General features: G+C 44.0%; 1 protein-coding gene across 1 annotated transcript in view; it reads left to right on the top strand.

The window, feature by feature from the left end:
* The window catches only part of LOC126418881 (cytochrome P450 6j1-like), a 141,706-nt gene that overhangs the window by 25,446 nt on the left and 100,536 nt on the right, over nucleotides 1-15,724 (top strand). Inside the window, exon 2 of the mRNA XM_050085882.1 lies at nucleotides 10,007-10,419. Within this exon, the coding sequence (XP_049941839.1) occupies nucleotides 10,031-10,419 (389 nt within the window). The 5' untranslated portion in view covers nucleotides 10,007-10,030. The remainder of the gene's footprint in view (nucleotides 1-10,006; nucleotides 10,420-15,724) is intronic.

Genomic DNA, 15,724 nt, shown 5'->3' with positions numbered 1-15,724 from the left:
TTCTGAAGTACCTATTGTGTTTATAAGATGACGTGCGCCACCACTATTTGTAGTCTTTCTCCTTCTAATTTAAAACGAGTGTCTCACACACATGGGCATCTTCTTTGCTACATATATAAATAAATTAATAAAGTCTACCTGAGCACCTTTTCTTTTATTTACTTTGCTTTACCATGACGTATTTCCTCAGGCAACTATAACCATGTTTCAGGAATCATTTTAGATAATAATCTTAGGGATACAACAATGAATTTGAGGTCCTCTCAACTTCTGCCAGTGGCTAGAAACCGTGATGTAACTAACAACCTCTGTCCACAGCTTACTGCTCTCATGACTGTATTCTTTTTCGTTAAGAATGGTTCGATGACGTTCAACGGCTCCAAAATGCATGTGTCTTAGTTAGGAAATTGTCGACTCCCAGCACCAAATAAGCAACGGATCGTGGGTGAATTTCTTTCTTTGCATTAGCCACTTCTCTGTCCGCAGCTTTCTCTCGGTTTACTTGGCCTACTACCTAATAAGCAGCCAGGCAAACCCCAGTTTTCTCTCTGCGTAAAACCAAGCTGGATACCGTAGTGCATTAACTTTAACTCACCGAACGTAAGATAAACAAAGTTCCAAGAACCGGTTTTACATGATTACTCTAGGAATATACCGGTACTACAGCTCCCTACGTATCGCTCACATGGAGATTGTGAAGATAAGATTAGGATAATTACTGCAGGCACAGAGAGACACACACACACATATATAATGTATGTAAATACGATTATTTATATTATTTTGGTTTTTTTATAATTTTTGTTGAACTGAATTGAGATAGATGGAAATGTTTAAAAATCAGTGAATATATTTAAACCATGATAAGGTGGCATCGGACATATACTTTGAGAATTTCGTCGCCATAAGGAGGAGGTTCGTGGGCCACATTATTTCTGCGCTAAAATGAGATAAATACTGAAAACACAGTTTACATATAATGTTGAAATTTTAGGATCATGGATTAAACAAATAATGAAATCACAATAACGTTAATCATAACTATAATTACTGAAGTGCACTATGCTACTTACATTGGGAATACAATATTAATCACTAGTGATATGTTGATTATCCGCACGTCGGTATCTCGTCCGTGCGCAGTGGAAATTTCCTTATATAATTACTAATATGCGCGAGTATGCGCCCTGCAGTACGCAGTGACTTTTTATAAAATTAAAGAGTTTAAATTAGAGCGGCCAGTCTAACGCGCGAGGCTCTCCCTCGACTCCATTCCAGAACAAATAACAGAAGAAGTAATCTACAAAAGACTGGACATCCTTTCTGTGTCTCACCAGCGATCACATGCGACCGCACACAAGATAACTTGCATTGGCTTTCATGCTTTATTTAACAGGGTTCTCTGATTTAAAAAAAATAGATTTACATGCTACGGCTAAAAATATGCCTTTAAACTATGAATGCAATCAGATATCAGTTAGTACCCCAATCCCCTTCTCTCCCCCCTCCCCCCTCAACCCCACCCTCCTCTCAAATATTAACGTCTGAATAAACTTCAGAGCGAAAATGAATTTTCTTTGCGCGCTTGCAATTTTAAAATGGTGAAAGTAAAATATATTTAGGTTTTGCAGGTGATTTCTTAAACCACGAATTAATGAGAATGAGACAGTACTGCTTAGTTCTAATAACAAACCGTTTTTATTTATTTATTTTTTTATTAGAATGATGAAGCAATTCTAAGTGCATATCACGATTACTACCTACAACTCCTACTCAGAAAAGGGATCTAACTGTTCACAGTGAGGGTAGACATTTGTTACGAAAGAGCCTCCTCTACAACCCTCCTCTCCCTGACAACACTTGCTACATCCACTCCCTGCACAGCCATATAAAATCAACGAAATTAAAAAATGGCTTAACTTCTGAGGTCATTCGTCGCCTAGAACTTAGAACTAATTAAACCTAACTAACCTAAGGACATCACACACATCCATGCCCGGGGCAGGATTCGAACCTGCGGTCGCTCGGCACCAGACTGTAGCGCCTCGAACCGCACGGCCGCTCCGGCCGGCACGAAATTAAAACGTGTCTACTGTAGTTAAGCCCACTACTGCTAAATCACTTGATGATGGGCTCCTCATTTCTAAACTGGTAGAAACTGGAAGACTTCAGGTTGCTAAAGTTTTGTCTGGCCACTGTCACTACCAATAATAATAACAACAACGCAATAATATTACAGTGTATGGCCTACACTGTAGGCTCGATAGCAGCGCTGTAGGCATTTGCGATGTACGGGTATGTGTCACTTTTACTGTCATAGAGCAATGGTACAAAGTACGTGTATAGCGAGTGAACTGCCTGAGGAAGATCCTGTTCATATATTCGTTTCGCAAGCTGCAACCTTCATGACACTATGTCACTCATTAATGTTAGTTCAAATGGTTCAAATGGCTCTGATCACTATGGGACTTCACTTCTGAGGTCATCAGTCCCCTAGAACTTAGAACTACTTAAACCTAACTAACCTAAGGACATCACACACATCGATGTCCGAGGCAGGATTCGAGGCAGACTGTAGCGCCTAGAACCGCTCGGCCACTCCGGCCGGCTTAATGTTAGTATTTATTTAATAATCATAACTTATATAACCAATACTAAAGTCTCACGAAATAGTTGTCATAATACCGCTTTTTTAACAATTTAATTTTGTGACCGACACAGTTGAACACTTTTGTTTGTACCCCTCAGAAAATTATATTTTATCCCTCAGGCGGTAATTACCTCCAGGCTAGGAACCACTGGTGCAGATAAACAAAACACAACTGGGCGTCGCTGTAATCGCTGAGGGTAGTCAGTCGGGACGTGTGTAGGCTGCCACAAAATTGGTCGGTTGGTCGACCGGACGGCCGATAAATTGGTGCTTTTTTTTCCTTTATTGTAATTTTAATCACCTATACAGGCGGGCTGGCAGCAGCACATTACGCTGCTCTTCAGCCTTAAGTGGAACAATAACATGACAGAGGTGATACAGACAATACAAAAAACGCCGGGCAAAAAATGGAGATACAAAAAAACAATAAACATGAAGCCGTTCACGTTGGACGATAAAAACACACTTGTGGACACGGCGCAAAAAACACTGAGAAAGGCGATGGCACATGTGAACAGTGGAGTCGTAACTGCACGAAACACAAAACGAAGCACGCACACGAGACACTGATGTCGATGATTTCCGGCGCGCGAATGTTCACTATGCGTGTGCGAGTCCGGGGACCTGCCAAGAGAGGAGGAGGAGGAAGGGGAGTGGGAGAGCGAGAGGGGAGAGCAGAGATGCCACGGGCAGGGGAGTGAGGCGGGGAGGGAGGAAGGGGGAGGGGAAGCCCCGGGGAAGAGGGGTGGAGGGAGGGGACGGGGGAAAAGGAAAGAGAAGGGAAGGGAAGAGAAGGGAAGGGAAGAGAAGGGAGGGAGGGTGCCGAAAGGAAAGGACACCGGAAGTGGGGCGTGGGGCAGAATCAAATAAATTGGTGCGTGTGTAGGATCCTTAAAAGACCGACAACCAGTGGAACGCAAGCGAGCACAATCGTATGCCTACAGAACTCGCCCGAGTGCTTTTGTCCACGCGCACCTAACGTTTACACCAGAGAGAATTCTCGTCCGATGTTGCACGTTTGCTTCGGTCTAAAGGGAGCTTAGTGCTACATTTACAATGGTACCACTGTTGCCAGAGGTCGCTTTATAACATCGGCCGACAGTTTTGTCACAGTGCATCCTATCTCCGTCAGTTTTTGGCGCGGCTACGGGAGGTTAAGTCGAATCTAGTCTATGTACGAAACACATCAGACTTTCTCCATCTAAGGGAGGCGTGCATACCACGACGCCTTTGTGCTTGGAGATGTATGCTACAATACGGTGTTTGGTATTAAAAAGATGCCGAATGCATTTAAGACAGCTAGGTGCATCTATCTCGAAAAGACTGTGGCGTGTACCGTGAAGTCTGTCATCAGTTATTGGAATTATCCGGCAAGTTTTACGAATGTATGAGATGAAGGGAAAAACGCTTTAACTTCGTGACACCATGTGGAAAAAAAGAGGGAGATACATACGTGTATGATAAATCCCTTCCCTTGAAAATTTCTGTCCTTCGTACCTCCTCTGTGTTACCACAGATGACTTGTCACTGGTCTCATTTGTTCTAAGACTGCAGTACACGCGAGGCGCCTATTTACTTCTATCGCCCTGGGTGGAATGCATACATTCTAATTAATGTTCACCAACCTGCAGTCTTCTACAGTTGTTGTCCCCTTCGTAGAAAGGAGCACTAGGTCGTGTATCCGTTATCCTGAAGCTGTAGAAAACTCTTAGCGAAGAACTGATATTGTATAAATAATTAAATCTTCAATTAGTTTGTTTATATGGGATGCCACTCGCTTTTTTATTAGCAGAACACTAGAATCTGCATAATTATAATCCACTTCATGTGTCAAACCTCCACTCTTCACTCTTTCATGGAAATTAAGCAAACTAATGAACAACGTATCTGCGTAGTTACTATCAAATTATTCTCAATTACATGTCCACATAACCATAGATTAACTGATACCGACCAAGGCAGACAACATGTCTGTCTTCAGAGACTGCCGAACCAGCTCTGATCTTACAGCCGAACCACTTCGCCCGCCACCCAAATTAGCCGCGATCCCAACATCGAAGTGCTTCTTCTGCCTTTACGTTTAGCAACTGTTTATTATTCTGCTGGTAATTTACACTTTTAAAATAATGAAATGAAAGCCTGCTATTGAGAGATGCTTTTAAAAGAAATGCAAGTAAATTGACTGTTTAGTTTTTCTAATATTAATAACCGACGTTTACCATTTTGGCGCGCTACTTTCGAACGTAGCAGCAAATCGTCGAGGGGGACAACAATAGACGGTCTTTCTCGCGCTACCCGTACAACACGTTTTTTCGAGTATGGTTTACTACGCTACAGTTGAAGGACGCGCAACTTCGACGATAACGGTTATGAGCACATAATAGTTGAAGCTACGTTGTGAAAGTACATGATGTTTCTACCATACCATGCGTGCATAAAATTTGTGTGTAAGCAAGAATTATTTAATTAATGAAAGGTAGATTCGTGGATCCACAGCAGCTCTCTTTATTCTAAAAATTGTGAAAATTAATGCAATGGTGGCAGTATATTCAGATTCGAGTACTGAAAACAGCGTTTTTTTAAATACTTGCCAAGTGGATTTGAGAAAGGAAGTAACAAGGTTTCTGGTGGCAGTATTATTTCAGATTGAGAGTAGCTTTTAATAAAGGTTCAAAAATGGCTCTGAGCACTATGGGACTCAACTGCTGAGGTCATTAGTCCCCTAGAACTTAGAACTAGTTAAACCTAACTAACCTAAGGACATCACAAACATCCATGCCCGAGACAGGATTCGAACCTGCGACCGTAGCGGTCTTGCGGTTCCAGACTGCAGCGCCTTTAACCGCACGGCCACTTCGGCCGGCTTAATAAAGGAAATAAAACATGTTACAGTGTCTTTAAATGCACTTGACAAAACATAATTCCAAAATCCGGTGTAGAATAAATTCAATAGTTCGCAGTATTTGGCGTACAAGAATGAAGATATTAGGTTTTAAATTAGTCTTTATGGCATCGTAAATAGCATCCAACATATACAAAAAGTTTGAAATGTACTTTTCAGAACGTCGTATAATCGTTGGAAAGATGTAACCGCCAATTGCTAAGTGTCAAAGTGTTACTTCTAGTTTTACCTCAGCCAGAGTTGCATCTTTAATGTGAGTATCGCATTTTTTTTAATAGAGCTCGAATCACACCTCAATAAGTAATCGAAATGTGCTTTGTTGAATTTATGTGCATACGTGCGTCAAATAACCTTCAATGAGTGTCGTTCACCATACGTGTGAAAATGTCTGCAGCTCGTGGTCTAGTGGCTAGCGTTGCTGCCTCTGGATCACGGGGTCCCGGGTTCGATTCCCGCCCGGGTTGGAGATTTTCTCTGCCCGGGGAGTGGGTGTTTGTGTTATCATCATCCTCATCATTTGTGACAGTGGCTAGATTGGACTGTGAAACAAAATTGGACTGTGCAAAAATTGGGACTTTGTACGGGCGCTGATGAGCGCGCAGTTGAGCGCCGCACAAATCAAACATCATCAACATCATCATCACCATATGTGTGAAAGACAAAAAAATGGTTCAAATGGCTCTGAGCACTACGGGACTCAACAGCTGAGGTCATAAGTCCCCTAGAACTTAGAACTACTTAAACCTAACTAACCTAAGGACATCACAAACATCCATGCCCGAGGCAGGATTCGAACCTGCGACCGTAGAGGTCGCGCGGTTCCAGACTGTAGCGCCTAGAACCGCTCGGCCATCCCGGCCGGCATGAAAGAAATACAAGGTTTGGAATAAGACACTCTGAACACCTAGAACACTGAAAAGTGTAAAAACATACATACACCACATTTGCAAATAACTTCATGTAAAAGAATCACAACCCTACTGCTATACAAAAGCCGGAAGCAGTAATAATAATAGAGAGCTAATGTCCACCTATCACAGGCTGAGAAGAATAACTTGAATCGTGAGATACGCCATCCTTTCGGGGCTATAATCTACACCTAAATTTTTCGACAAAGATTTTGGTTGCTGGTGGTTTCCAATAATCCTGCAAACAGTCCATAAATTACGAACTGCAATCCGATTACGATGTCTTTCATCCTCAGGATGCCACAATCTCCTTTGACTGAACTTATCAGTTTCTCACAGCCCACGTTTCCTGTCGTGTCCGCAGCTATGACCGAAGAAAACACACTGATTTGAACGCCACCGATTGTCGTCCGAAATCTGTAAGTTCGGGCGATGAGACACAGACTACATTGTAGCCCCGCACGTACTGGCGTACTGATTTGAAAAGATTGTCCGGTGTCGGTCGTTGGCGGAATCCACCGATATCGGTGACACTGCAACCGCAGGCCAAAGGACTGACGACCAGTGGGGGAACAAGGGCGAACACAAACTATGCGACTTTTGTTGACGCGCTTCTGGCGTTTACGCCAGAAAGATGGTTCAAATGGCCCTGAGCACTATGGGACTTAACTTCTGAGGTCATCAGTCCCCTAGAACTTTGAATTACTTAAACCTAACTAACCTAAGGACATAACACACAGCCATGCCCGAGACAGTATTCGAACCTGCGACTGTAGCGGTCGCGCGGTTCCGGACTGTAGCGCCTAGAAACGCTCGGCCACTCCGGACGACTTACGCCAGAAAGCCGCAAGTTCGCTTCGCTGTAAAGCGGGCTTAAGACTGTGAGTACACGTTCTGCTCTCTGCTTGTGAACAGCACAGTCTAATCCAATAACCACAATTTGACTGCCGGAACGACACTATAAAGCGGTGACAAAGCATACAGACACATGCGTCGTAACCATATTTGTTTTTAATTATTCTCTAGTTAAATAACGAAATAGGGGTCACACTTTTGGTTTCGACGCGTTCATAAATTACCAAGGGACATGAAAAACAGCCAAATCACATCGATTCTATGACACAGCTACAACTTATTCATGAAGAAATACTTTCGAATATGTGTATATTTGCAGCTTATTTCGCTGAAAGCGAAAGAATATTAAATACATATTTCATGCATGAGAAGCATATATTTTTGTTGTTGTCTGCTTCTATTATCATAGGCAATTTCCTTGATAGTTACAAAAATTATGGAGTCTAATGATTCGCTCGTTCTCACACTTCACTCGACTTTCTGAAACACGCATATTTTTGTGAATGTAATTACTTTTTCTTCGAAAGCGAATGTGTTGAAGATTCTTGCCGTTTGTGCCTCAGAGTTAGCAACAAATGTGGAATTGACATCTTCTGTGTTGGGATTCAGTTTTATTGCTTTTGACGATTTATTACAACGTCTTTGTAGTTTTCCTTTAAGCTACAGCTGTGGTGGCTTACTTGGTACGTTAAATAATGCAGGAATTACATTACGTATAGGTTTCCTACGTTCCACGTTCACTGTCTGGGCTGAAAGTTTACTGGACGAGACTCCCATTCGTTAGGTAGACACATGACGTCTTTCTCCAAAACGTCCGGAATTCTGGTGTTCACTAGCAAATTTTTTGTTATTAAAGGAAAACGACGTTATTCGGCACATGTCTGCACGGTAGAAGAGAATCGTAAATAAACTGCCCTGTAAAGTAACGTTACCTACCTACCAGGATCCTTAGGAAAGTTCACTACTGGCCATTAAAATTGCTACACCACGAAGATGACGTGCTACACACGCGAAATTTAACCGACAGGAAGAAGATGCTGTGATATGCAAATGATTAGCTTTTCAGTGCATTCACACAAGGTTGGCGCCGGTGGCGACAGCTACAACGTGCTGACACGAGGAAAGTTTCCAACGGATTTCTCATACACAAACAGCAGTTGACCGGCGTTGCCTGGTGAAACGTTGTTGTGATGCCTCGTGTAAGGAGGACAAATGCGTACCATCACGTTTCCGACTTTGATAAAGGTCGGATTGTAGCCTATCGCGATTGCGGTTTATCGTATCGCAACATTGCTGCTTGCGTTGGTCAAGATCCAATGACTGTTAGCAGAATATGGAATCGGTGGGTTCAGGAGGGTAATACGGAATGCCGTCGCTGGATCCCAACGGCCTCGTATTACTAGCAGTCGAGATGACAGGCATCTTATCCTCTTGGCTGTAACGGATCGTGCAGCCACGTCTCGATCCCTGAGTCAACAGATGGGGACGTTTGCAGGACAACAACCATCCGCACGAACAGTTCGACGACGTTTGCAGCAGCATGGACTATCAGCTCTGAGACCATGGCTGCGGTTACCCTTGACGCTGCATCACAGAGAGGAGCGCCGGCGGTGGTGTACTCGACGACGAACCTGGGTGCACGAATGGCAAAACGTCAATTTTTCGGAGGAATCCAGGTTCTGTTTACAGCATCATGATGGTCGCATACTTGTTTGGCGACATCGCGGTGAACGCTCATTGGAAGCGTGTCTTCGTCATCGCCATACTGGCGTATCACCTGGCGTGATGGTATGGGGTGCCATTGGTTGCACGTCTCTGTCACCTCCTGTTCGCATTGACGGCACCTTGAACAGTGGACGTTACAATTCAGATGTGTGGCTCTACCCTTCATTCGATCTTGTGAAACTCTACATTTCAGCAGGATAATGAACGACCGGACGTTGCAGGTCCTGTATGGGCCTTTCTGGATGCAGAAAATGTTCGACTGTTACCCTGGCCAGCACTTTCTCCAGATCTCTCACCAACTGAAAATGTCTGGTCAATGGTGGCCGAGCAACTGGCTCGTCCCAATACGCCAGTCACTACTCTTGATGAACTGTGGTATCGTGTTGAAGCTGCATGGGCAGCTGTACCTGTACACGCCATCGATGCTCTGTTTGACTCAATGCCCAGGCGTATTAAGACCGTTATTACGGCCAGAGGTGGTTGTTCTTCGTACTGATTTCTCAGGATCTATGCACCCGAATTGCGTGAAAATGTAATCACATGTCAGTTCTACTACAATATATTTGTCCAATGAATACCCGTTTATCATCTGCATTTCTTCTTGGTGTAGCAATTTTAATGGCCAGTAGTGTAAATAACGGCAATTGTGGTGTCACTTTTTAGCTGTTGTCCATTTTCATGGCACTAAATACGCTCCTTAATATTGCTATTATGTTGCAGACCAATTCGCACTCATCCAGTGTTGTATTCAGAAATTCGCTTGCTGGCCGCTTGGCGCGCTGCTATCGCTGTGGGTAAAGAAAACGAGCCGGAGTATAGCGAGTGTTGTGCTAGACTGCGATGTACGCTGCTGCGCTAACGCTCGCCAGCCGGCCTGCAGAAGTGGAGGGGCAAACGGCCTTGAGATGACGCTGCGCAATGTGACGACTTGAGAGCTGACTCATTTCAGTGTTCTCTTGTCCGCAGCAGCAGCCGGACCGCAGGACAACCATGGCGCTGGTGACTGGGAGCTGGGTGCTGGACGGGCTGCTCGTGCTGCTGCCGCTGCTCTACTGGTACACGACGCGCCACTACTCTCTCTGGAGGAAGCTCGGGGTGCCCTACATGAAGCCGACGCTGGTCGTCGGAAATATGGGCGGCGTCGTGACGGGCCGCCAGCACATGGGGGAGCCCATATACGAGTGCTACCTGCGGGCAGGGGACGAGCCCTTCATGGGAATGTTCGCCTTCGATCAGCCGCTCCTGATGGTCAAGGATCCCGAACTCGTGGGTCGTGTCTTGGCCTCAGATTTTTCTTCCTTCTACCGGCTGAATTTTGGCCTACCGGAAACTGACGACTCCGTGGCCGGGCGGTCAATCTTCTCTGTCAACGGTCCAAGGTAAGAGAATTGTATGGACAATGGACAATTAGCCCCAGGTAAGAGAAAGAATTACTTCAGTTAGTTTATAGTAGGACTACAAAATTGGACTGTTGGTAAAATATCGATATATTGATAATTTTTCCAAAAATTATCGATAAATGCGGCAATATGTTTCACCCGTCATATTTCACATTATATTTTTTGCGCAATTTTCGGTAAATATTTGAAATTGTAGTAGAACATAATTTTACTTTCACTGCATGACGAAGTTTTACTACTTTTTGAGATTTCATAGCTTCCAGTCTTTCTCTTTCACTGTGTGAAGCAACTGTAGGTGACACAAAGAAATGGTCCTGTTGCACTGGGGACTAGCAATGTGAATGGAATAAAGATATTTCCAAGAATGGAGTAAAGAGATTTCCAATGTGAAGAAATAGCACGCCTGTTGCGTTAAAAAAAATTTAATGCAACTAGTGTGATATTTTTTCACATTGGCATTCTTCAAAAACAGTTGCTGAAAATTAGATTAGATTAGTACTTGTTACATAGATCATGAATAAGTCACTTGGTAATGATGTGGAACGTGTCAGGTTAATAAAAGGTGTCTATACACGATATTACATTAGACAAAGTATCACTGATATATATTTGTGGAGGTTGGGAAATTACCCACTTACTATATCCAAAAATTCATCTAATTTGTAGAAGGAGTTGCCATTAAGAAATTCTTTTACTTTCCTTTTAAATGCTATATGGCTATCTGTCAGACTTTTGATGCTATTAGGTATGTGACCAAAGACTTTTGTGGCAGCATAATTTACCCCCTTCTGAGCCAAAGTTAGATTTAACCTTGAGTAGTGAAGATCATCCTTTCTCCTAGTATTGTAGCCATGTACACTGCTATTACTTTTCAATTCGTTCGGATTGTTAAATACAAATTTCATAAGTGAATATATATATTGTGAGGCAACAGTGAAGATTTCTAGCGCTTTAAATAAGTGTCTGCAGGATGATCTTGGATGAGCTCCAGCAATTATTCTGATTACACGCTTTTGTGCAATGAACACTCTTTTACTCAATGATGAGTTACCCCAGAATATGATGCCATACGAAAGCAGAGAATGAAAATAGGCGTGGTAAGCTAGTTTACTCAGATGTATATCGCCAAAATTTGCAATGACCCTAATAGCATAAGTAGCTGAACTCAAACGTTTCAGCAGATCCTCAGTGTGTTTTTTTCAGTTCAACCCCTCATCAATGCATACACCTAGAAATTTTGAATATTCTACCTTTAGCTACCGATTTCTGATCGAAGTCGGTATTTATTAATGTGGTCATCCCATTTACTGTGTGGAACTGTATATACTGTGTTTTGTCAAAGTTTAATGAGAGTCCATTTGCAGAGAACCACTTAATGATTGTCTGAAAAACATCGTTAACAATGATGAACAAAAATGTAAATAACAAGTTGGTCTTTGCGGAGGGCGGAGACGTGTGAGGGGAAATGCTGACGTAATCGGCGGCCAGCGCTACCAACAGAAACCGCAGCGTTTAACTTCATCATGTAATGTCGATACTGTAACTGCTTGGTCGCTGGCTTTTGCAGAAATGAAAAAACAGGGAAGTCGACATGGAATGTTCCGGACAAATCCGATATGTGGCGAAACCGAATGACGATCGCATCGGACACCTTATATTGTACCACTTACATGCAGTTTCCATTGTTAGCAAAATGATTACCGCCAAGCGTGAACGTGCATCCTTTCAATTCTTGCTCCAAGAGGGATCAGTAGGTTGGTAGTCTGCTGGTGTACAGAATATCTGATAATAAATCAATTCCTAAATATAAAGCTCTAAAACCGGCAGTATATTTACGATGTGCATCCGATTTTTTTATAGCACAGTCCGTCGATATGTTTCTCGGCTATATATCGATGCTATTCTCCGATAAATCGAGGGCCTATAACAATACTTTTTTAAATATCTATATATTGGATTCCTGATATTTTAAAAAATGTCAACAGTCACAGTTTATAAAAGAAGTCGCACGACGTAGAGCAAAAGTATCCCTCATAATGCATGCTGATTTATAAGCATATTTTATATGGAAAAGTTACACCCTACTTTAGTACTTTAAAGCAGGCCGGAGTGGCCGTACGGTTCTGGGCGCTACAGTCTGGAGCCGAGCGACCGCTCCGGTCGCAGGTTCGAATCCTGCCTCGGGCATGGATGTGTGTGATGTCCTTAGGTTAGTTAGGTTTAATTAGTCTAAGTTTTAGGCGACTGATGACCTCAGAAGTTAAGTCGCATAGTGCTCAGAGCCATTTAGTACTTTAAATGGAATACTTACACACGTACATGAACAGTTAAAAATAAACAAAGATCATTTATTATCATACTAGATACATGCAAGGTGTCCCAGGAAGAATAGCCAATATTCTGAGATGTGACAAGGGCGATCATTCGAAGCAAACAAGCCTAATAACGGGGGTTCTAAATGGCATACCTCCAGCTACCATCACTTGTTCATCTTCCGTACTGTGGAACACAAGTCATCTACTGAAAAAGTGCTCATAGTTCTTCAGGTATGCACTTAATAGAACCGTTTTTTACTGAACATCTGTTTCTTGTCTTCGCCCATAATGCCGCCTCCAAATATAAGGAAACCTAAGAGCTTGCAGTAGAAGAGACGTTTCACAATATCGAAGATGAACAAGTCCTCGCAGCTGCTAAGGTATGCAGTTCAGAGCCAATGTTTGCTAAACTCTTTTTGCTTCGAATGACGGTCATTATATTTACCCGTTTTGGTTGCTCTTTTAGATTTATTTACAAAAAAATACACCTTAATGTGTTTCAGCCAAAGCCATCATCAGAATCACAGCTATTGATGACTGTGATCGAAACACATTAAATTATGTTTAAAAAAAAAGAAAAGAAATGGCCAGGTCCGAGTAGGACTGGGGCACTGAAGGTATCGTACAAACTTATAATGTAACAATTCACCCATACCAGGAATTCAGGATCTCGACGATTTTTACATGTTATCAACAGTGACATTGGCAACAGATCAGTCCTGGGAATTCCGAGGCTTTTGAGAATGTTTTAATTTTAAGTCAATTTTCAGATTTTTCCCCCTTTACTTTTGCATTTTTATTTATTTATTTTTATGTGTCCCATATAACATATTAAATATAATTTATCATACATAGCATATCATACATACTATATCGTACATATATATTACAAGTATTACAGAGAATATGTGCATATTTAAATTCCATGTGCTGCCCAGAATTCCGCTGCACAGACTGCGTTATCATTGGCGATAATCAGATCGTCCGTGGACACAGGTTCCGACAGTTTCCTGCAGTTGAGTAGGTGCATTTCTTGAGGTTCACCACACTCACATAGTTCGTCCCCTGAGATGTATCCCCATTTCTTCATGTTCTCCTTACACCGAGATACTCCAATTCTCAGTTTATTGAGTACCTTCCATGTTGTGTATTGGAGATGATGACCTGTAGCAAGTCTTCCTTGGGGATGTCCCATTATTTCCCTGATGATGAGCTATGCCAGAGTTGTATCCTGTAGTCTGCAGGTGATGTTTGGATTGGTTGCATTGTCCGGAGAAAACTTTTTCTCGACTAGAGTTTTGGTGTTTGATGTTCGCATCCAAACAGGGGGTGTCTCTGATCCGTCTCCTGCTTCTTTCTTTTCACTTCAGCTGCTGTTCTTCTTGAGATGTCTGGAGGTGCTACGCCCATGAGGTGGCAGATTTTGTCAATAGGGGTTGCCCGCAAGCAGCCGTTTACAATTCGTCCTGTTTCATTTAGGGAAATACACTCCTGGAAATTGAAATAAGAACACCGTGAATTCATTGTCCCAGGAAGGGGAAACTTTATTGACACATTCCTGGGGTCAGATACATCACATGATCACACTGACAGAACCACAGGCACATAGACACAGGCAACAGCATGCACAATGTCGGCACTAGTACAGTGTATATCCACCTTTCGCAGCAATGCAGGCTGCTATTCTCCCATGGAGACGATCGTAGAGATGCTGGATGTAGTCCTGTGGAACGGCTTGCCATGCCATTTCCACCTGGCGCCTCAGTTGGACCAGCGTTCGTGCTGGACGTGCAGACCGCGTGAGACGACGCTTCATCCAGTCCCAAACATGCTCAATGGGGGACAGATCCGGAGATCTTGCTGGCCAGGGTAGTTGACTTACACCTTCTAGAGGACGTTGGGTGGCACGGGATACATGCGGACGTGCATTGTCCTGTTGGAAGAGCAAGTTCCTTTGCCGGTCTAGGAATGGTAGAACGATGGGTTCGATGACGGTTTGGATGTACCGTGCACTATTCAGTGTCCCCTCGACGATCACCAGTGGTGTACGGCCAGTGTAGGAGATCGCTCCCCACACCATGATGCCGGGTGTTGGCCCTGTGTGCCTCGGTCGTATGCAGTCCTGATTGTGGCGCTCACCTGCACGGCGCCAAACACGCATACGACCATCATTGGCACCAAGGCAGAAGCGACTCTCATCGATGAAGACGACACATCTCCATTCGTCCCTCCATTCACGCCTGTCGCGACACCACTGGAGGTGGGCTGCACAATGTTGGGGCGTGAGCGGAAGACGGCCTAACGGTGTGCGGGACCGTAGCCCAGCTTCATGGAGACGGTTGCGAATGGTCCTCGCCGATACCCCAGGAACAACAGTGTCCCTAATTTGCTGGGAAGTGGCGGTGCGGTCCCCTAGGGCACTGCGTAGGATCCTACGATCTTGGCGTGCATCCGTGCGTCGCTGCGGTCCGGTCCCAGGTCGACGGGCACGTGCACCTACCGCCGACCACTGGCGACAACATCGATGTACTGTGGAGACCTCACGCCCCACGTGTTGAGCAATTCGGCGGTACGTCCACCCGGCCTCCCGCATGCCCACTATACGCCCTCGCTCAAAGTCCGTCAACTGCACATACGGTTCACGTCCACGCTGTCGCGGCATGCTACCAGTGTTAAAGACTGCGATGGAGCTCCGTATGCCACGGCAAACTGGCTGACACTGACGGCGGCGGTGCACAAATGCTGCGCAGCTAGCGCCATTCGACGACCAACACCGCGGTTCCTGGTGTGTCCGCTGTGCCGTGCGTGTGATCATTGCTTGTACAGCCCTCTCGCAGTGTCCGGAGCAAGTATGGTGGGTCTGACACCGGTGTCAATGTGTTCTTTTTTCCATTTCCGGGAGTGTATTTACCTGTTTTGCATGGCTGGAGTTCTGCCATACAGGTGCTGCATGTTCAGCAGAGGAGAAG

Source organism: Schistocerca serialis, chromosome 9 (assembly GCF_023864345.2).
Source record: "Schistocerca serialis cubense isolate TAMUIC-IGC-003099 chromosome 9, iqSchSeri2.2, whole genome shotgun sequence".
Taxonomy (NCBI): domain Eukaryota; kingdom Metazoa; phylum Arthropoda; class Insecta; order Orthoptera; family Acrididae; genus Schistocerca; species Schistocerca serialis.
This window is presented reverse-complemented; position numbering and strand designations above follow the sequence as displayed.